Below are 23,297 nucleotides of genomic sequence, written 5' to 3' on the forward strand. Positions count from 1 at the left end.
TGTCTCTATCAAAAGAAAGACCATGGGAAATTTTGGTTTGTCCCCTCTATCAGACATACCTTTAACAGGTGGTACCTTTCAGCATGAATTGCAAGGATTTCTTCTATTGCGGGAATATCATCTGGTAGTTCTGTCTCAGCCAGTTCAGTTCCAAAGGACTGTAACATCTGAGCCATGTCTTTCACTGTGAGGGCAAAATTTTCTATAGCCTGCAAAGAGCCCAAGATCCTTTCAATTGTATGGAAGTTCTGCCAGCACATCAAAACCTAGACCAGCAATCATATTAACTTTCATTTAGGTATGACAGCAAACACATATACTATGAACTCTGCTGAGGAAAGCTGGCAGTGCCCTTGACAATCAACTCTAACTTTGCATCTTAAGCTCCTAAGAAACTGAAGTGAGGTAGAAAGTCTTCTCAAATGTCTTTTACCTAAACTTCTGTACTTATTTCTCGAACACCAATGAAAACTCTTTCTTAAAGATGCCATGTAAAGAGTAATTTGTTTTATTCTCTTGCAAAGCACAGTGGTTCCTTATTCTATTAAATTCTGAAACTGCAAAATTATTTTATAATAACTTTACTTCTGAAGAGAAATGAGAACATCAAAGCCACTTTATATTTATTATCATTTATGAGCAAGCATTAGCATTTCAAACAAGGCAATGGACTAAGGTGACAGAGGAATATTAGTCACAACAGTTCATTTCAGGTACTGGGGAAGATTTGAAATTGTGACCCCCAAAGGCTCTGCTGCCCTAAAATGTCAAGTAAGGTTGGGTTGTTTATTTTGTTTCCAAAATCAATGACTCAGAGAAAGAAGGACAACATGTAGAGACCATATAAACCCTTTGTTTACCATGCAACTCAATGTGTCTGCTCTTTTATTTATAGCTTTATAGGTTATTAAAGGCAAGACACTGCTTATTTTGACAATACACTTTCATACGAGTGAACAGGACTGCTGAATGAAAATAAGGATGAGGAAAACAGAATCCTGATTGAATTAAATATCATTATTTCCTTCAGAAGGGTTCCCATATCTCTGGGATTTGGAGTAAAGATTTTTATAGGACAGATTCACACCTGTGAGGCACCGGGCCCTTGCCTATTCGTACATTTCTAGAACAGAAGGCATCTTTGCTACAAATCTAACTGCCCCAGGAGAATCACTAAGCTGATGAGATTAATAAGATTACTTGCATTTTTTGAGGGCGGACCATAGGCCAGGCACAATGTCAAACATTTTACATCTGTAATCTCATTTAATCTTCCTGATATTCCTATGAGGTAAAGTCTTATTCTTCCCATTTTATGCTTGGAAAAACTGAGGCTGAGAGAGCTTTTACAACTTGCACAAAGTTATATCCCTAAAAATCAGCAGTGCTAGGATTTGAACCCAAACCCTTGGTTTCTTCAAGTTACTACACGGCCAGAGGAGGGGGTGGGTACAATAGGATCTCCTTACTCCCTATAGGCCTCTCATTCAAATGGCATCCTCAGTGACTCTGCATCATTTCTAGATATTTCCTAGGGAAGAAAATCAAGATGTCGAATTATACATGTTTTTGGAAAATAGGAGGCCCAGAACCCTGTTTTTCCCAAGGAGGAAAAAAAACAACTCTAGAACTAGATTTCAAAGCCAACACAAACTATAGGCTCTACGGTAAGGGCAAAAGAAACATACATTTCTGAAGATGATCCATTCACTGTGGCAGTACTGCAAGGTGCCGCCTAACTCAGGGGTTAACTGCCCGTCATCAATGTATGTCAGCAAATCACTAACTGAGCTCAGCATAACAACCTACATAAATAAGCAAGAAAGATACCGTTAACTGCCTTCCGCACAGCCGTACAATGAACTTTAGCATTCATTTAGCAGAATGTTATCTTTTATAAATGGTTCTAACAATTCTCTCCTGTACATCCCCTCCCACCTGGATACACTACCTTCCCTCAGGGAATAACAGTTGTCATTTACAAAACATTTCTCTGTAAAGCGAAAGTAATCTCCACAGAAACCCAAACACCTGATTCTCCCTGATCTAAAATTTTTCACTGTCAATGGTCAACCTTCTGAAAGAATGTTAAGCCCATAACAAAGTAAAAGGGTTTTCTGCAGTAAATTATAATTTATCAGGAGAGACTGATCTTTGCAAAAGTACCAAAATTTATGAGCACTCTATTCCTAACTCTAAAAACGTATAAAAATATCTTTTGAAAAAAAAAAATGTTACTCTGAACTAGCTCAGGATGTAAGTTCATGGGAGTTCAAATACATAAAACACACACTCATTTTTTTTCTCTAAAAATAAAATGTCCTGATTTTATACACATGCACACATACATATATACACATATACAACACATGTGACAATCATCTTTTTCAAAAGGAACTGCTTTGTTACAAGTTGATTAATCTTTTCCTCTATTTTAACAGTAGGAGCAGAAGACTTTTAGACATTTTGATTTTACAGTTTTGGAAGATAAATTCTATTTTTTTCTTTTACATGCTCTGTGACCACATGTAAAACATAAATAGCATGGTGCAAAGTCTTCATGAGAAAGGGACAAAACATTTAAATACTCTTACTGGTAATTTGAGTAGGAAATCTTCTTGACTAAATCGAAATCCAATGTCTGTGAAAGTTCGTTGGAGAAAACTGGTAGGACGAAGGACCAAAACCAAGTGCAAGTTCCCAGGGAAGGAAGCCTATAGAAAGACCACAGGAAAGCAAGAAAAAATTGTCAAAACATGCATTCAAGTGAGCACATGGCAGAAAATATATAGTTAAAGAAAACAAATTCTAAAGTCATAAAAGCCACTAAAAGGATAAAACTTTAAAAAATGGATATTGATAAAATCTAAAAACACAAAAATAGAAATAAAACTAATGTAAGGTCATCAGGTCAGACCCTTGCAGTTCTCGTGGCCTGGAATTTTCTCACACTAAAGTCAATCCCCAGTTATGAAAAATTATACTCTTAAACTTCATTTTAAACTTAGTTGTTTGTACTCAAATTGCATTTAATCCCTGTAAAACAGAATTAGGAGGCAGGTTTCTAGGATAACCCTAAATGCCAAAGGGAGCTGAAATACTGAATACCTGCAGTAAACAATGGAAGAAAACTATTTTATGGACTCATATTTTTATTTCAGTCAAGCAACATTCACAGAATATCTTCTATGTGTCTACTCCATGTATATAAGTGAATGATTATCAGGCACTGTTAACACTTGGTGTACACAAATTAATAAAATATAGTTCCTACCCAGCTTGCAAGAAAATGACAGTCTAACAGTAGAGTCCATTAGTATCATTTACTCTATAGGACGATAAGTTGATAAATGAAACAAGGGAATTAGAATAATATACAACAGGAAGTGGTAGCACAGAGCATCCTAGACCTAGGAATGTCAAAAAGGTCTCCCATAGGGTCCACCTGCCGGTGCAGGGGACACGGGTTCATGCCCCGGTCCAGGAGGATCCCACATGCCGTGGAGCGGCTGGGCCCATGAGCCATGGCCGCTGGGCCTGCATGTCCAGAGCCTGTGCTCTGCAGCGGGAGAGGCCACAGCGGTGAGAGGCCCGCGTAGCGCAAAAAAAAAAAAAAAAAGGTCTCCCATAAAGAGAAATAAATTGGATTAGAATGTTGTTCTGGTGCACCAATGTTTCCCAGCTTCTTAGAATACTGGTGCATAGTAGGTGGTCAAGAAATAATCATTAAATGAAAGAATGCAAAAGACAAGGACGGCACTATACAGAATTTGCAAGGAGTGGAATAGTATAGCCTGATAGAAATGATAAAACACCACATATCAAATGCTTACTGTATACGAAGTATTTTGCCAACATTATCACAGTTCCTCTTCATAATAATCCTGTGAATTAGTTAGGCTATCCTCTTTTACAAACAAAAAATAGTGAGGCTCATAGAGTTTAAGTATAACTTGACCCACCTGGTAAAGTCTGAATTGGTACCTGAGTCTGCCCCACATCAAGAGGTCCCAGTCCAGAAAGCTAGAGGAAAATGCTGATGGGGGTGGAGGGGTGCAGCAATGGGAGATGGTGCTAGAAAGATGAGCAGGAGCCAGATCAGGAAAGATCTTGGGTTTTTGCCTGGTGGCAAAGGGAGACTCAAGAGTTTTTAAGCAGCAGAGCAACACGATCAGATCTGCATTTTAGAAGGATCACTTTGGCTTTGGAAAAGGACAGGATTTGGACAAGAGTGGAAGCAAACAGATGAGCCTGAAGGCTGGAACAGTCATCCAAGCCAGGGATGGTGAGTTTCTGAACTGGAGCAATAGCAGGGATGAGGGTAGAATTTAGGAGGTACTATCTGCAAGGCATGATGACTGGCTGTGTCTGATGAGAAAGGAAAGACTAGGACAATCAATTTCCAGATTTTTGGCTTGAGTAACTGAGTGAATGGTACGACCCTCACTGACATGGGAACACAAGAGAAGCAGGTTTTCAGGAGAGGGATATGATACTGATTCTCATTCCTTGACCTGTTGGAAGGGGTCATCAGGACAATCTGATGATGTCCATCAGACAAATGGATATACAAGTAAGGAAGGAAAGAAGCCTACACTGGGAATGTAGAGTTGGGAGTCATCAGTCTCAGAACAGTGGGTTAAAGCATAATAAAGCAAAATATGTCCAAAATGTTTAAAATACAGTCATCTTTTAGGAATGCTGGAATATTAATAATTGAAGAAAACTATAAAACAAAAATTAATAAGACACTGTGGAGGCGGGGGTATATGGGAACTCTGTACTTTCTGCTCAATTGGCTGTGAACCTAATCCTGCTCTAAAAAATAAAGTCTATTAAAAAAAAAGAGTAACTTTCATAGAGGGATAAGACCTAGACTTTGAAATGACATTCAAAACTGGAGATTTTTAAAATTCAACTTGAGATGATGATAAAAACATAAACAAGTGGCGATGAGAACTAGAGTCAGGGAAAGAGAACTGAGTGTGATACAAATAGGTAAAAGAAAGGAGCACAAAATTAAATCAATAAACTAAACAATGATTACAAATAGACACAAATCGGGATGGCTGTCTACCTGAAAACTCTTCTAGGTGGCCATATCTGTACTACCCTCTCCCTTCATGAGAAACTACTTCCCCTCCCCTCAAAATTCATATGTTGAAACTTAACGCACAAAGTGAAGGTATTTGGTGGTAGGGCCTTCAGGAGATGATTAGGGCATGAGGGTGGAGCTCTCATGAATGGGATTAGTGCCCTTACAAAAGAGACCCCAGAGAGCTCCCTCACACCTTATGCCATGTGAGGACACAGAGAAAAGATGGCCATCTATGAACCAACCAGGAAGTAGGCTCTCACCAGACACCGAATCTGCTGGCACCTTGATCTTGGACTCCAGACTCTAGAACTGTGAGAAATAAATTTCTGTTGTTTATAAGCCACACAGTCTATGGTATTCTGTTATAGCAGCCCATAAGGACTAAGACAACCTCCTATTATTCTTTTTTTTTAAATAAATTTCTTTGTTTTATTTATTTATTATTTTTGGCTGTGTTGGGTCTTTGTTGCTGCACGTGGGCTTTCTCTAGCTGTGGCGAGTGGGGGCTACTCTTCGTTGTGGTGCGCGGGCTTCTCATTGCGGTGGCTTCTCTTGTGGAGCACGGTCTCTAGGCATGTGGCCTTCAGTAGTTGTGGCACACAGGCTTCAGTAGTTGTGGCTCATGGGCTCTAGAGTGCAGGCTCAGTAGTTGTAGCGCACGGGCTTAGTTACTCAGTGGCATGTGGGATCTTCCAGGACCAGGGCTCAAACCCGTGTCCCCTGCATTGGCAGGCAGATTCTTAAGCACTGTGCCACCAGGGAAGCCCAACCTCTTATTATTCTTAATATTGGTTTCTAATGAGAACTGTTCTCTTTCCTCATGGCCTTGCCCTTCTAACACACAATGATTTGTAGTGTGATGAAAATTCGATGTAAAAAGTCCCACACTAGGGTTTTTCAAACTAGTGCTGAGGGAAGGAAACTTTGAGGGTGAAGTTCCAGAGCTACTGGTAGCCATGACCCCTGCTGCTAGAGGAAGCTTATTCCAAAGAACAAAGCCAACAATGTATAGAGAACTGGAAGTAGAGACAGAGAGTCCCAATGATAATATGTATCCTACTGTCTATTATGTACATAATGTCTATTATATTTTATGCTAAGAATGGTACATAGTTACCATAGTTATTATAAGAATTAAAAGAAATAATGACTATAAAGCTACTTTGTTGGGCTTCCCTGGTGGCGCAGTGGTTGAGAGTCCGCCTGCCGATGCAGGGGACACGGGTTCATGCCCCGGTCCGGGAAGATCCCACATGCCGTGGAGCGGCTAGGCCCGTGAGCCATGGCCACTGAGCCTGTGCGTCCAGAGCCTGAGCTCCGCAACGGGAGAGGCCACAACAGTGAGAGGCCCGTGTACCGCAAAAAAAAAAAAAAAAAAAAAAAAAGCTACTTTGTCAACTCTAAAACAATTAATAAGATAGTTTTTTTAATTTACCTTGGGTTCTTGGACCTAAAGAAGAACAAGCAGACTTAGGTAGAAAACTTTTTCGGTATATGGATAAAGGCTTGCTTAAGGGGAAACTCTGACAGGGACTTGTGAGAACTCTGGACCTACTGCTAGACTGACAGCACTAAGTATATTTCTATCCTATTCACTTTAGGAGTTAAGCCTTTCCTTCTCCTTCACATGGGAAAATTACCAGCATAATTATTATACTTAACCTGCCTTGCCCCAGCTTATTTTTTCACTTTTAAATGAAATCAAAAGCATCCTACTTTTGCCAACACTTAAAGCACTATTACTTTTATTGTTTCATGGATTCTAGGTTGATCTGCTCTCATTGTCTTTTTGTCTCTGACTTTCCTTAATGTCCTATTCTCTGGTATTGCATTGGAAATCTCTAGATGCAACACCCTACCGATGACTAACTTAAAGCCTGGAATACTGACCCACCTCCAAAGTTGGGGGTGGGGGGGATACTATGGGAGCAGAGAAGAACATGTGGCATCTCTCTGCCCTGAGGTCAGGCCCTGGTCTCTAACCTGCCACTCCTACGAGAACAAGCAGCCAGGCCCTGGGACAGCTGATCACACAGCAGGGAACAAAGTAGAGAGGAGAGAGAAGCAGAATCACTGTTCACAGCATCCATGGGGAAGAGAGTTCAGGCAGGGTTTGGGGGTGTTCAGCTGCTCCTAAGTCAGGGATTTCATGTTGGCTGTTTTATTAAATCAGTTATTCCATCTATTTGATAAAGTGGTTTATCCCAAACATTGAAAGCTGAATAAAATGCTTCTAAAGATATTTCTACATTCTAAGGAGATCATTCTTAAGTAAAACTTCCTGATTATTCTATCATACCTTCTCCTCCCTTAATTCCTTCAAAATGTTTAGTGATTCACTTCTCACAGAAAGCCTATAGGACTTCACTGGTGGTCCAGTGGTTAAGACTCCAAGCTCCCAATGCAGGGGGTCTCGGTTCAATCCCTGGTCAGGGAACTAGATCCCACATGCTGCAACGAAGATCCTGCGTGCTGCAACTAAGACCCGATGCAGCCAAATAAATAAATAAATATATATTTTTTTAAAGCCCACAAATATTTGCATTTCTAAAGAAAATGCACCATCAAGGATGAACACTTCATTTATTGCCTGTATAATTACATTTGCAATGTTGTTCATTATAGGATAATTTTAGGATCTTTATTGAGCTGCCATGCAAATCTTCCTAGAATACATGGATTCTGTTAACCCAATAGCTACTCTCAAATCTAAGCCATTTGAAGGAATAAATAACTTGTAGGCAATAGTTATTATTTAGTAGGCAGGACTACTAAACAATTAGTTGACACTCAAACAACTCATGTGATTTGTCAGAGTTATATTTTTAGAAAACTAAATCATACAGTTCAGACCAGGCATATTGTTTCTATGCCTCACATCCATTAGATCCCACGTATGAATCAGATAAACTTGATTTTTTAATCCCAGTCCCACTCACTTATCCCAAATTTAAATAGATGCTTGCCAAACTAGTTATAGTAAAACTACAACCTCATGTGAATGACTTTTAATAGCTTCTCTCCAGCAAAAAAAAAAAAAAGTATATATATATATATATATATATATATATATATATATATATATATATATACACACGTACATATATTTACATGTATTCAGGAACCCTCAAAGCCTTAAGGTAGGGACAGGAGATTGGCTAGCTGGCCATGGGTGGGAGTGTTGCTTTTTACTGAATGACTATTATGAGAACTATCCTCATCATGATATTATGACATCATACTAAGTATTTTACATGCAATAGGTTCTTTTATCCTCATTTCACAACTAGTCAGTTCCATAAACGCTGTCATGTGGGAAGGTGGGCCCAGCTCTGCCAAATCTGTGATTTCTCAAAAGCCAGAAATCCAGACTTCTGTGGGAAACATGATTTTCAAAGATGGGAAACAAATGGAAAGTTTGTTAAAGCACCGGATGGTCTCAACAAAACACATGTATGGACTACCAGTTTGCAACCTTGGAACTAAAGCTTCATACATCGGAACCTGGGCCAGTATCAACGCTTTGTCCACTTCTCTGGCTGTGATCACTGGCTATGAGAATCTGGAGGGGACAGGGCACTCTTGAGAAATTTTAACCTAAAGGGCCATTTTGGATTTAGGGTCAGTCTGCATGTGTTTGCATGTGAGCATACAAATAGGTATAGAGACAGATTCTATTCTTTATATACAGATGTTTACATAACTAAAAGATTCAAGATAATCTATTTTAAAGCCGCTATTGAAATGAACATTCAAACAGCATATCACATATCATAAACAGGATCAGATGCACGTATCTTATAGCAAATATAGCGCAAGCCCCCTGAGGTTTCCCATTCAGTTTGGGGAAACTACATTTCTACATTCTCTGGTATGCTGCCTTAAAGATCTCTAATCTGGATGGTTATATAAACATGAAAAGGCCCAGTTCCTATTTTCTCCAAAATCAAACCCTAGATTTGCAAACTATAAATCATTTTTGAGAGCCTGTCAAAAAACCAAAAAGATGTGAGCAAGGGTCAGCCTTGTTTTCTTTTATTGCTTTCTTCTTTACCAAAAAAAGCATGCAGCATGAGAGAGGAAACAGCATTGGTTTTAGGCACTGGTTGCAGGCTTTTTTTTTTTTTTTTTGGAGTTCCAACATGTGACTGCTTAAAGGCGCCTCAGTAAAAATGAACATGCAGCCTGTCTTCATAGGGCTCAGAGCCATTTCTCCCGTTTCTGAGCACGGCCCCACCCCAGCCCTCGGCAGCAGCTCCGACCGGTTCTTCAAGTTAAGGCTCACAGGATTCGTTTTCTCTCCCCTTCCCCTCCTAGAGAAGACATTTACTCCCTTCTCCTCATGCCTGTCTTCAGATCACCCAGTTATATGGCCTCACGGCAGTTTGGACAGCAATAACAATGACAAAAGGCATCGCTTTTTCACTACTGAAGTCTGGAAATTAACCTTGTTTAATATTCTTTTGTGCGGCATCTCAGACAGGCAGTTCATACACCCCCTGTTCGCTTTTCAGTTATTCTAGTTATTTCTTTAAAAACGCTTACAGTGGCTGATGCCACATAAAAATTTGATTATTTTACTATGAAAACAATTTATATTCCTAGAGCTTTTTCTTTGCATCTTTAGGGCAGAGAAATGCAGTCACAATAAGAGGGAAACCAGGCCAATCTGAATGCTAAGGACAAGCTCTTTCCAGGACCCTTAACCCTTTCCAGGACACGTACTTAACAACGCACAGGCTGAATGCAAACTCAGACTTGCTGCCTGGCATTTAGTAATAACTTGACCTTGACATCTAGAAAATAGGACAAATACTAACAGTAAAAACAAATGTTTGAAACAATTTAGCATCATGGAGCCTACTGAACAAAACTATTATAATTTCATATTACAATAGTTACAGAATATAACTATTACAGAATATAAGATACTGAATTGTTGGCAATGTGATTGACCTCGATAAAGTCCACACTATCACGTTAGAATATGCTGGGGAACATCTCGTGCCCTCAAGCTACAGAGAAGAGTTTTCAAGGCCTTGAGCTACTCCTGCACTCTTACCACATACCCCACCCTTAAAGAAGAGAGAAAGGAAGAGTTACTCCACAGATAGCCAAATAACTTGCCAAGTGATCTCAGGAGCGGGACAGTCCCAGGCTATACTCTTTTCCTTGTGATTCGCCCTTCTTGTCCCATATCCATTCTCAATCCCCTCACTTGTTCACACTCATTGCGATTTCCTCCAAGTAGCCAGTTTAAGCCTCTCTTTGGACTTTAAATCCACTGCTACCATCCTTCCAGGTGCTACCTATCATAGCCTCTAGAATCAGCCCAACTCCAGAGATCCTTCCAAGTCAAACTATGGTGTCACCAACTGAGTTGCAAATTTTTCACTCTGGTCAGCCTCTATGCAATGCAAGCAGAACAAATTTGTCTTCCACCATAGTTCTGGGCTTCAGGCTTAATCCAATCAATTTCATTTCAAGCTAGCTGTTCATAGGGACCACTTAAAGTAATTCATTTGAGAGAAAAAGAGAAGAAAGAAACCAAGAAAGGTAATAGACACATATGCTCTTCCTTAAGGTCCAAACAAACGTCATCTCCTTTGTGAGCCCTTCCCTACCAACTAGAAGTCCTTTCATAATAGTTATTTAATAGTTATTTATGAACATGTCCTACCTTCTCTACTAGATTGAAAGCTCCTTCAGGTCTGTAGCCATTCCATGTTTACCTTTGTAACCCATGTTGTGTGTGGCACAGTACTAGATATATCTATTCACTGAGTACTTGTGTGCTGTATTAATTTGTGTGTATATTAAGGGATGTGCATCTACATGAAACAAAGTTCAGAACTGAGGAAACATCTATGCATATAAAGGAATTAGGAATTTTCTGAAAGCTTAAGTAAATTACTTTTGATAACATAAGTACTAATGTCAGTTGCACCCAGTATTGCAAAGCATATGCACAGGCATCTCTTGTGCACCATGAATTGTCTGTTAAAAGTCTGAAGCTATTATTCCCATAATACAAAATCATGTGTAGAGATGGAGATAAAAGATTCATATCCTAAACTGTAATTTTTAATATACCATTTTGTGCCAAGAGCTTTATTAGAAAATAAACCGTTTACTCACCCACTGATGTTCACTGGCATTCAATAACAATAAAATTCTTACTGGTTTATTTCCCTGATCTTACTTTTGATTCCAAGTGTCATTTTTTTTCTATGACTGATTTTCACTTTCTTATTTTTTGTGTGTTGTCTTGATTATTTAAATAAGCAAGTCTTATATTTTAAATCATAACATCAACAACATTACCTCAAGTTTTGAAAGAAAAAGAGTAGCCCTGAAAACCTTGCTGATGACCAGTTAGTTATCAAATTAGCTAGTGTTACTTCATATCTCTCCAAAATACATCTAAATATCCCTTCAGAAATTTGCTGGGAATTTAGTATACAAGTGAACCAACGATGGGAAAGTTTGAAAATGTATCTGAAAGGAGAGATTTCTAAATTCTAGCTTATAAAGAACAGTGAGTCACTTTTTTTCCTTTAAGAAACAGTTGTCAACAGGCTAGAACTCTGCATCTTTCAAGTTTGAATATGGGGAAGAAATGAAATCAGAAAGATTTCAAATCATCAGACTTCAACATTTTTTCACTTGTCCAGTAACACCCAGGAAGGGCTGCCTTTTTAAATGCTGATGAAGTCGTCTCCAGGTCTGTCCATGATATCATACTCTACTTGACCATGGTGAAAGGAACGATGAATCCTTTTGTTAGATATTCTTTTAACTAGTCACTTAAAGCTACTCTGCCCAACGATTCAAAATTGCTCATACAGTCTTGAACAAGTACCATGACGGATGGTGCTTCCTCATAAGAGGAAGATTTAGATTTTGAAATTACATTCTACCTCCTCGGCCTTAACATTCCCCTATGTCCGTACCACAGGAATCACATCAATGCAGTCCATGCAAACACAAGACTCCATTCTCGCCCTCTGTCCTTAAAAGCCCCATTCAGCAGTTTGTGCTATAGCACCATGCTGCCGCATCCCTGCCCTTGAACTTGGGAACAGGCTTTCCAGGACTGCAGGCAGAGCCCTTACCGCATTCCTTCTGAACCTCATCTTGCCTCTCGGGGGAGTTGCTTCTGCCATCTCGCCTATACACAATAACACTCTTCTTTTCCAATTGTCAATGCCACATTGATGAAATATGAGCCGCTTCTTAGGTAGTATTTAAAAGCGGCAGCCAAAAATCTCTATCAAACAAAGCTACCGTAGCTGCTTCCATTACCACCGTGGCAGCGCTGCAGAAAAACCACTATCCCTGATTCGTCAGCTGACAGAGCCTTCCCTGCTGCTCATTGTAATTCAGAGTCGACACATTCCCCCAATTACTTAGCCTGATTGAACCTCATGGATTAGCTGGTGCTGGACTGCTCAAGAAGATCAGCCTCGTCCAGGGAGTGGAGGAAGGAAAAAAAAACCACTCTCCTCCTAGGGGCTAGATGGGACTGGCTTTCTCCTCTGCGCAATTTGATTTTTAAGGTGGAATGCTAAGAATCTTTGTGAAGGTAGTATTAACTGATATCTTTAATCTTGTCCTACCCTGGTCTGTAACTTGAAATTCAATTCTGTTTGTTTTTCTTTTTAATTAAATTCTATTCTGGGTTTAAGCCTTGTGAAAGGTTAATAGCTTGTGAAATTTTGTCCTGGTGATAATCTAGAAAGAGCAGAGTGTGCAAACTTTCTAAGACGGATAGGATTCTCTCCCAAATGAACATTTCCCCAAAATGTATAACTAAAAAAAAAAAAAAATCTTGTCTCTTATCATTATGAAGTATAGCCTAACTGCGTAGTTTCTTTTGGAATCTAGAAATTAAGATCTTCAAATTTAATCATATAATTACTTCATAGACACTAGTTTAAAATAATGTACAAAAGACCGTTAGACCTATCTATACAATGGCCATTTTCACCAGAAATTCTTTCTGAATGTCAACTTTTGTTCTTGAAATTGGCTTGCATTCAATATTTACCTCTATCGCAAACAGTGTCCAATGGCTATTAATGGTTGAGATACAATTAATGTGATTTTGAGTATGGGTATAGAAGCTCTACCATAAGCAGAAACATTTAAAATGCTAAAAAGAAACAACGCTTAAACTAATCTATAGCCAGTTACATGTCATCGTCACCTGCCATCTCCCCACCTCCCACTCCTGCCCGGCTGTTATGCAAGTAAAGCGACCTTGGGCTCAAAGCTCTTTGTTGGGCATACTTCACACTTCCCCACTGAGAGAACATTCCCTAGGGAAACAGAAAGGGGAGCATCACCTCCCTTTCTGTTGGGGTCAACAAAGTCATTATTCCTTTGTTGACCCCAAATCAATAGTATCAAGACCCAATTTTGTATTTCTCTTTTGGGAAAAACAAGACCTCTGTTCTAAGCAATCTATTTGATTAATAAAAATAAAACTTTACCAAAAAACTGATGCCATGTGCCAACCAGTCACTCAATGAAAATTAATCTCATCAAGCAGGTAGTTTTGGTCAAAAGAAAAAAAGCTGGGCTGGGTGATAAAAAATGTTTTATTGTAACAAGTGCTATATTTAGCATTAAATAATTGATTATTGTCATAAACTAAAGTCTGCTCAATAAGCCCAAGGACCGATCCTAAAGGCCAGGGCACAATAAATACCTTTTATATGATTCAGCCCATTGATAGGGCTCAATAGTACCTGGAGGCCAGATGTACTCTCTCCAAAGGAATTTCTACCTTTCTCTAAAAAAAAATTAATGTATTTTTCTATCCACATGTCATCTGGAAAATGATAGGAAGCATCAGGTGGAAAGGTCACCAACTGGAGTTCATGAAAATTCAATTCTTGCTCCTGCTCTTTGTTACTTAGCTATTTGACCTTGGATTCAACACGTAATCTTTCCAAAATGCGTGTATCAATGTAATTCCCTCATGTATGGGACAATTATAATGATACCTGCCCACAGGACTTAATCAGGAAACAAAGAGAATCAACATTACTTAATAAATGTGAATGCCTTTGAAAAAGCAAAAATGCATTATACAAAATCGAGGTTTTACCATTTTATTTTGGTAACTTTTATGAATCTGGTATTAACTCTTCTCTTCATTGCTTAGGATTAAACACTTCTGTTATAAAAAATAAACAAAAAACCACCTTGCTGACTTGCCCAAGAAGAGAAATAATTCATACTGGGTATGAGAAGAATAATGATCTCATTCATTTTACCATGTGAGTGCCAGTGTATTTCTTACACTCGTCAGCAAGTTAGTAGAGCAAAAAGAACACTGGCTGAGAAGTCCAACAACCTAGATTTTTGTCTTGCCTTCACAACTAAACCAACTGCCTCTGCTGGGTGTGGCCTCCTGCATGAGTCCGGAGACGAAGGAAGAATTTCAGATGGCTGATGACATTGGACTCTCAAAGAAAAACATATATTGATTCCCAGCTATTCTGGTCTAATAGAGGAAGTTGACTGCACGGCACTTTTGCAGACAGCCCCTCTTACCAGCTCAGGAGGAGTCTATGGGTTCCTCACCTCCCTCTTCTTCTATGAAAGAGAAGTGTCAGACAATATCCAGATGAGCCTAATAATGTAAAAGATCATCTTGGCTGTGGGCAGGATTGCACCTCTCTTATCATCTCCTTTAGGGAAACTGTTTTTTCTCTCTGGGTCTTGGAGAGCTGGGCACTAGCTTCCAATAGGGACAATATGTCATTTTGAAGGTGACTCCCTTCCCTCTCTACCCCAGGGGAAAGAAAAGTCTAGAAAGATACACACCAAAATGTTAAAAAGTGCTTATTTCTGGATGGTTCGATTATTGACTATTGTTTTAATACTTCTTCTTTATACTTTTCCATATATAATGAGTATACAGCAACACAGCTATTTCCATTTTTCAAACAGTTCTCATAAAAAATTGCCTTGCTTTGAAAGGCATAGGGGACCATGAATCACTTCTCACTCAACTTGAACCATTAACTACTCATTCTTTCCTATTAGGTTTTATTTTAGGTAAAGTTGGTTAGCTCAATCTCCTCTACCAATTCGCCTCTCTAGTTTCCCACCTCCCCATTCCATCTACTTTTATTGTCTCCATCAGTATCAAAATAAGCTGTACCCCACAAACAGAAAGTATAATGCAAAACAAAGTCAAGAAGTTACTGTAGAATACAAATGTAAAACAGTTAGCTAGTGGGAAGCAGCCTCATAGCACAGGGAGATCAGCTCGGTGCTTTGTGACCACCTAGAGGGGTGGGATAGGGAGGGTGGGAGGGAGGCTCAAGAGGGAGGGGATATGGGGACATAGGTATGCATATGGCTGATTCACTTTGTTGTACAACAGAAACTAACACAGCACTGTGAAGCAATTATACTCCAATAAAGATCTAGTTTAAAAAAAAGAAGTTACTGTAGAATAAATTGGTACTCACTGAGATTTTTTGGAGAGAGATTTTGAGAGAAGACCAGGTATCCAGTCTTCGATCAAGAATAATGGTAAATCGGGAGTCAGATCCATTTCGCCTACAAGATGAGAGGAAATACTCTGTTTTTCTTAGTAATAACCCAACTTTGCTAGATATGTCCTTACTTCTGATTATTTCATTTACATGTGATGTCTTGCCTGAAGACAGATTTGGAAAGTTATCACAAAGTGCTACAATGGAAAGCCAATTTAATTCCATATTCCACTACTCACTAGTTAAAATTTCTTTTTTGTCACTAATGTCAATCTTTTAAATAGGCAAGTAATAGTGTCATGCAGGTAGGCCACTAAAATGGATTCGGAACACTACGATTTGGGGCATGGGAAAACCTTATAGACAGCTGTCCTTCATGACGTCAGATGTAACTTCACGGCAATCCATCAGGAGTCAATGATCCATTCATTCATTCAGAAAAACACTGTTAAATACATATTCCTACCTCTTGCCCGCTCCTTGAGGGAAGGCAGTATTGTAATGGATAATAAAACTTTTATTTGCCCTAAAAAGACCACTTTCAAGCTTTAAGGGGTGCAGTGTAAATTTAGTTTTCTGGGATTTGATTTTTGTTCATGAGGTTCTACACAATATTATGATTTTAGATTCCTGCCTTCTTAGTCTTCAGGATTAATAACCAGAAAATGTTTCCTTTAAAAAATTTGTTATCAACCTAAATAAAATCTTTAAGGAAGCTTTTTTTTTTTTTTTTTTTTGCGGTACGCGGGCCTCTCACTGTTGTGGCCTCTCCCGTTGCGGAGCACAGGCTCCGGACGCGCAGGCTCAGCGGCCATGGCTCACGGGCCCAGCCGCTCCGCGGCATATGGGATCCTCCCAGACCGGGACACGAACCCGTATCCCCTGCATCGGCAGGCGGACTCTCAACCACTGCGCCACCAGGGAGGCCCTAAGGAAGCTTTTGAAACTTTCCCCTTAAAGCATTCTCATCTCAAATGATTTCTAATATCATGTAACTCCTAATCCATTCCAATATCACTTTTGAGTCTATTTAACTTTCAGTCTTCATATTTTATCATTGGAAGAAATGAAGAATAGCTGTCTAGCTACTGGCTAGTCAGAGTTCCTTTTAGGTGAATTAAAGGCTTTATATATGATCATCATTTTTAACCTATGTTCTTCTGCATGGGGACAAATACTTGTAGACCCCCAATTTGGTTTTCATAGATCCTCAGTATAATTTTTATAGCAAATTTAGGTAGCTGTCAGCTTCCCCTTTTAAGTTATTTCTTATCTACTCTGAAGGTGAGTCTTATGATCATTTACAAAAACAAAAGCCACACTAAAACACCATTTTCTTGTTACTACATTCAAATGGGTAGCCAATAGAAACCAAACTGAAAAAAAATGTAATGAAATGCTATACCTTGCAACAGATGTCAAGTAAGTCAGCACTTTTGCTATCATCTCTTCTGGTATGCATCTGAAATTACAATTTTCCGGAAATGTAATGATCCAAGCATTGTCCTTTCCCCGGCCACCTAAAATAGTATAAAAAAACAAATTAGCATTTTTGTGACAACAATGCAAGAAAGAGGATTTTAGATTTGAGAGGGGTGGTTAGAAGACAGTCTGGGGCCAATGCAACTTTTATAAGGATGATGATCTCCACAGAAACCAAAACGGCACCATGCTCCTGCTGAAGTCTAAAAAGTGGCAGGGTGGTTTTGAAATAAAAAAGGAGAAAGAAAGAAAGGGGGGGAGACAGAGAGAGAGAGAAAGAAAGAAAGAAAGAAGAAAAGAAAGGAAGAAAGAGAAGGGGGGAGGGAGGGAGGAAGAACGAAAAAGAAAGAAAGAGGGAAGGGAGGGAGTAGGAAGGCAAAATGAGAAAAAATTTCACAGAATGTGTATAATAAATGCAGTTGAAAATAGAGCTGATCACTCATATTGGACAACCATGGGTATTGGGAATTAACTATATCTATACCAATGCTATGAGCCTGAATTCAAAGTGAGTCACTGACAGCTTGATAACAAGTGGAAACCTTGATAAAATTGACCACTTAGAGTCATGGTGAGCATGAAAAGAGTATAGGAAATAAGTGATGTTCTAACGGATTGGTGGAAGAAACAATATAAGCAATGGAATAGGAATCTTACTAATGCAAAGAAAGAAAGACCACAAATTCTCCATGGGTTAAAATTCAGTGTGCACCCCACTCCACAGCCCTCTACGCAGCCTGGAGGATTGAGAATGAAAGCCACCCAGTGCACGGATGAGCCTTACATGTGCCTAAGGTCCCACTCTGTAGTCAGCCTAACACCTGGGCACAGAGTGGGTGCTCAGTACATATTAGTACTAAATGGAAGTTGAAAGATTATTTTAGGAGAAAAGTTGTACGGCGGCCTTTGAATTTAGCTTGCTAAAAGAAATTTTTTGAGAGGTTTAGTTGTAATTCTTATTTGGTTAAATTTAAGTGAATAAAGGTACAGGATATAAAAATATTCAATATGCAATAAAACTATGACAAAGGCAAAGGAGAGAAAGTAGAATGATAAAGCAACTAATTCCAAAAGAAAGCAAAAATGGAGGGAAAAAAACAAAGAATAGGACAAATAGAAAACAAATAGTAAATGATAGTTTTAAACTGAGCCATGAATAATCACATTAAATGTAAATGATTTTGACAACCCAATTAAAAGTTAGAGATGGTCAAATTGGATAAAAGAATCAAGACACAACTATATATTGCCTACAAGAAACACACTTTAAATATAAAGGCACACAAAAAATATATACATATAAAGGCACAATGCATTAAAAGCAAAAAGATGGAAAAAGGTATATCATGCTAAGTAGTCAAAAGGAAGGTGTCTAATTTTAGACAAAGAAGATTTCAGAGTCAAGATTAAGAAGATCATTTGATAATCAAACAGCAGTAAATTCATCAAGAGGACATAACAATCCTAAGCGCGTATGTATCTGATAACAGAGCTTCAAGATACATGAAACAAAAATGGATAGAGCTGCAAGGAGAAATAAACAAATCCAGAATTTTAGTCAGAAATTTCACCAACCCTCTCAATAAGTGATAGAACAAGTAGACAGGCAGTTAACTAGGAAACAGTACACCCGAATAACAATCTGAGCACTGTGACTTAATTTACGTTTCTAGAACACTCTATCCAACAAAAGCAGAACACATATTCTACACAAGGGTACTTGGGAAAGATCAAATTCATTCCTTGCCTTAATCTTTACCAACGGAAACTGAAGGGAGGTCCCCATTCCCATAGTATCTGTTGAATCAAACTGGACCAAAGTAATAAATCAAATGACGATAAATCTTTATAACATTCTAGACTTAAAGAGCAGGATGAAGAAAGATAATCATGGAAAATGATGGCACCCACCCAAGAATTTTAAAGGAACTCAAAGGAGAAACTGTACAACTCTGAACCAAGAGATTAGCCAATCATGAAACAAAGGGCCTCTATAGGTACTGTATGGTGTAGAACTAGGAATATAAATAATATATAACATATAATGCTCTCTCTCTCTCTATATATATATATATATATTATATATAATATAACTTAGACTTGCCAAGCAACACTTAAGCAAACTATACCTGTCAAAGGAAAGAATGTTGCTTCTTGTTAAGGACAGATTGTCACTGACTAATCTATAAACCGTTATTACCGCTGAGTACCTACAAGTGCTATACTAGGTAGTAAACATGCGAGAAAAGAACAAGGGAGATATTTATATTCTGAAATGGGGGCTTTCAGTATTTTTCCCATTGGGAACCCTTTCTTCAAAAGAAACGATAGGCATAAGCATTTTTTAAAACAACTAGAAAAAATCAGAGAAGGAAAGAAGTTGTGGAGCAGGATCTAGGTCTAGGAACAGGTCCTGAGGGTGGTTCTATTTGGAACACAGTTGGAAAAACACTAAGAAGCTTCATTAAAATCCCTGAATCTCAACAGTGAAAGCATATCACACATTTATACCACTTATAAAATAAAACACAAAACCACATTAATTAAGTCACCACAATTACCGCTAATTATAATCATTAAAGCAGAGGCCAGATTGAAGTGTCCAATTAGGATCATCTGTAAAGTAAATGTGTGTTTAGTAAACCGAGCATGTAGGTATCATTTCAGAAGAAATAATTAAACTACTTAAAAGGAATAAGATGGTCTCTTGTACTCTGAACACCTAAGAAGGATTTTCATGCAAACAATGCATATACTCGTAAATTCTTCTTATCTGTGTAATACAATAAATATAACATTTAATGGCATAGTTCAAGTTACTCTAACACCTGAAAGGAATCTGCTTGTCTCTAGGAAAAGCTTTCCCTAGATATCTGACCAAATTAAAAAGACAAGGGTGGTTTCCCATTGCTATATCTCTAAAAATATGTAACACTTTTGAGCAGCATTATTCACAATAGCCAAAAGGTGCAAGCAACCCAAGTGTCCATCAATGGATAAATGGATAAACAAATGTGGTCCATCCATACAACGGAATGTTATTCAGCCTTAAAAAGGGAGGAAATTCTGAAAAACGCTACAACATAGAAAGACCTTGAGGACATTAGGTGAAGTGAAATAAGCAAGTCACAAAAAGACAAATACAGCAATGATTCCACTCGTATGAGGCACCTAGAATAGTCAAATACCTAGAGACAGAAAGTAGAATGGTAGTTGCCAGGGGCTAGATGGAGGAAGGAATGAGGGGTAATTTTTTTAACAGGTACAGAGTTTCAGTTTTATAAGACAAAAAGAGTTCTGGAGATGGATGGTGGTGATGGTTGCACAACAATGTGAATGTATTTAATGCCACTGAAATGTACACTTAAAAATGGGCCTCCAGGGGCTTCCCTGGTGGCGCAGTGGTTGAGAGTCTGCCTGCCGATGCAGGGGACACGGGTTCGTGCCCCGGTCCGGGAAGATCCCACATGCCGCGGAGCGGCTGAGCCCGTGAGCCATGGCCGCTGAGCCTGCGCGTCTGGAGCCTGTGCTCCGCAACGGGAGGGGCCACAACAGTGAGAGGCCCGCGTACCACAAAAAAAAAAAACCAAAAAAAACCCAAAACGGGCTTCCGTGGCGGTGCAGTGGTTAAGAATCCGCCTGCCAATGCAGGGGACACGGGCTCGAGCTCTGCTCCGGGAAGGTCCCACATGCCTGTGGAGCAACTAAGCCCGTGTGCCACAACTACTGAGCCCGCATGCCACAGCTACTGAAGCCCGCATGCCTAGAGCCTGTGCTCCGCAACAAGAGAAGCCACTGTAATGAGAAGGCCACGCACCTCAACAAAGAGTAGCCCTGGCTCACCGCAACTAGAGAAAGCACGTGCACAGCAATGAAGACCCATGCAGCCAAAAATAAAAATACTAATAAATAAATTAATTAAATACATTTCATTATAAAAGAAGAAAAAAGAATAGCTAAGATGGTAAATTTTATGTTATGTGTATTTCATCACAATTTTTAGAAATTATATACAAATGCATATACAAATACCTATACATATTTTAGAAAAGTAAACTTTTTTATCATGTGTAAATGAAATCCTTTAAAAGAAAACTTAATACATGATGCTTAATTAGGGTGACTTGCAGCATTTGTAATGAACATTTAAGTCATCAGAGCTATGGTGGAGGGGGAAACCTGAAAGAAGACACCTGAGTGGTTACCCTCTCACTCAGCCTGCACCCACCTAGGAGATGTATTCCACTTTCGCCCATCACAGATTGCTGAAGACTTGCCCAAACGTCCAATATACAAGACTGGTAAGACTGGTTTTAATCACATATCTAAACATATTTCAAACCTCTAGTTATTCTCTAAGTGTCCGTTTTTTAGCAACTACATGCACAATGTATGAATGTTTATTAAAATATAAAAATTATACAGCCACTTAAATAAGAAGGACCAAACTAACTTTGCTAATAGATTCAAACATTTATCTGGTCTAAATATATGAAAAAGTCTACTTACCAGACAGGAAGGCAATGTCTTGCATTGGGAAATGGCTGATGTCCTTCACACGGTGGAGCACCTCGGTTTCTATGACAAACGAGAAAGGGATAGAAACAACGGGCACGTTAGAGGACAGCCAGAAACGCACACATGATTTCTCATCGTGCCGAAAAGAACTCTGGGGGTCCCACAGATCTGCATCCCCAGACGCACTGCTGACCTTCTCTTTATTCCTCTCAGCCACATAAGAAGGAAATCACACTCTGGACAATATCACTGGGTAAGGAGGATCAGTGTCCTCGTTCTCAGAATCTATGTCTGGGACATAAACTACTCTCACTCACCAGAAAGCCAGGGGCAAAGGTCCAAACTCCAGGACATCCAGATGTATTTATCTAAAGGGTAGATAGTCACATAGAGACACTGGCATAGTGTCTTTTACTTCTAACAATGCCTTTCGCTCTGCAAAGCTTTATTAGCGGTTACAAAGCACTTTTCGGATCGTTTTAGCATTGGATCCTCAAAATAACCTGGAGAAAGGTATTATTATCCCATCTTACAGGTCAGGAAAATGTCAAAGAGCAAGTACAAAGTATTGGTTAAGCATGTGAGAAACCTAGATTCCAATCCCGGCTTGTTGCATTTACTGGCTGTATAAACATGTACAAGCTACTTAGCCTCTCAGAGCCTCAAGTTTCCTTACCTGTAAAATGGGCATAATACCTACCCCACAGGGTGCCTTGCCGACCAAATGCAAAATAACTGGCATAAGAGTCAGTGTTCCATGAACGGCAGCCTGTTAACTCATCTTTGACCATTAGAGGTGGGACACATCCATGTGATGTTCAATATTTTAGTTGTCCCAGATCTTAAGTGCTAATTTGTAATGTTCAACTCTAGTGAACTCTACAGGGGCCCCAGGTCAAAGTTCACTACGTGCCTCTGGTCCATGAGCAAGGATAACTTTTTAAAAGAAAATGGGTCATCGAACTCAGCTATTTTGGATTGCTGGTTTTAATGCCTGTGACATCTCTCAGAGAAACCATATTTTCCCCTTGCCCTCTGATACATAGGGCCTTCAAAGACCTGGTCTCTGGTGGTGTCAGACTGATGACGCATTACCCTTCTTAGTGCTCTTTAGATCATACCATATGGAGGTGGTGGATCAGGGCCTATCCTGCTCAAGGGCCCTGCACAGACAAGTTCTCAATGACCCACACCAGACAGTGGAATAGGGCCTCTGTTACAGAGCCACACACACACACGCACACACACACACACACACGATTTGAAACATAAATTCATTGACAAATTTATTTTTTATAAAAAACATGCCATTAAAAATCCACCATTTGTCAGGACATAAAAATCAATTCCTAAAAATGTCCTGCAATTTAAAAAATTAGCCCCCTGGTACGTCCCAGTCTTCACAACCCAAACTGCCAAAAGCAGTTATTTTTACAATGGTACATGTTTCCTCTGATAAAAGCATGTGTTTATGACAGTCACAAACATGTGTCATATATTGACACTTTTTATGCCTGGAGACCTGAAGGAAGGATGAGATGGGGATAGTGCAAAGAGGACTAGAACTTTCTCTGCTCTCAGAGGCCTGCACAAGTGGCAATGCCCCAAACGTGTTCTACCATTTAGATGAGAGCATTAGGCATTAAAATATTCCTACATAATAAGACCCAATTTTCTCCCCT

The 23,297-nt window shown here is 39.2% G+C and overlaps 1 protein-coding gene across 2 annotated transcripts in view; it reads right to left on the minus strand.

Moving 5' to 3' along the window:
* The window catches only part of MCF2 (MCF.2 cell line derived transforming sequence), a gene marked incomplete at both ends in the record, with an annotated part of 107,215 nt that overhangs the window by 51,313 nt on the left and 32,605 nt on the right, over positions 1 to 23,297 (minus strand). The window contains 6 exons of one of the 2 annotated variants that reach the window (XM_079726936.1): positions 60 to 209; positions 1,689 to 1,805; positions 2,595 to 2,714; positions 15,589 to 15,679; positions 17,021 to 17,135; positions 21,607 to 21,675. In XM_079726936.1, the coding sequence (XP_079583062.1) occupies positions 60 to 209; positions 1,689 to 1,805; positions 2,595 to 2,714; positions 15,589 to 15,679; positions 17,021 to 17,135; positions 21,607 to 21,675 (662 nt within the window). Of the gene's footprint in view, positions 1 to 59; positions 210 to 1,688; positions 1,806 to 2,594; positions 2,715 to 12,213; positions 12,265 to 15,588; positions 15,680 to 17,020; positions 17,136 to 21,606; positions 21,676 to 23,297 lie in introns of those variants that run through there. The other variant, XM_079726935.1, reaches the window with a different exon arrangement.

Source organism: Hyperoodon ampullatus, assembly GCF_949752795.1.
Source record: "Hyperoodon ampullatus genome assembly, chromosome: X".
NCBI lineage: Eukaryota > Metazoa > Chordata > Mammalia > Artiodactyla > Ziphiidae > Hyperoodon > Hyperoodon ampullatus.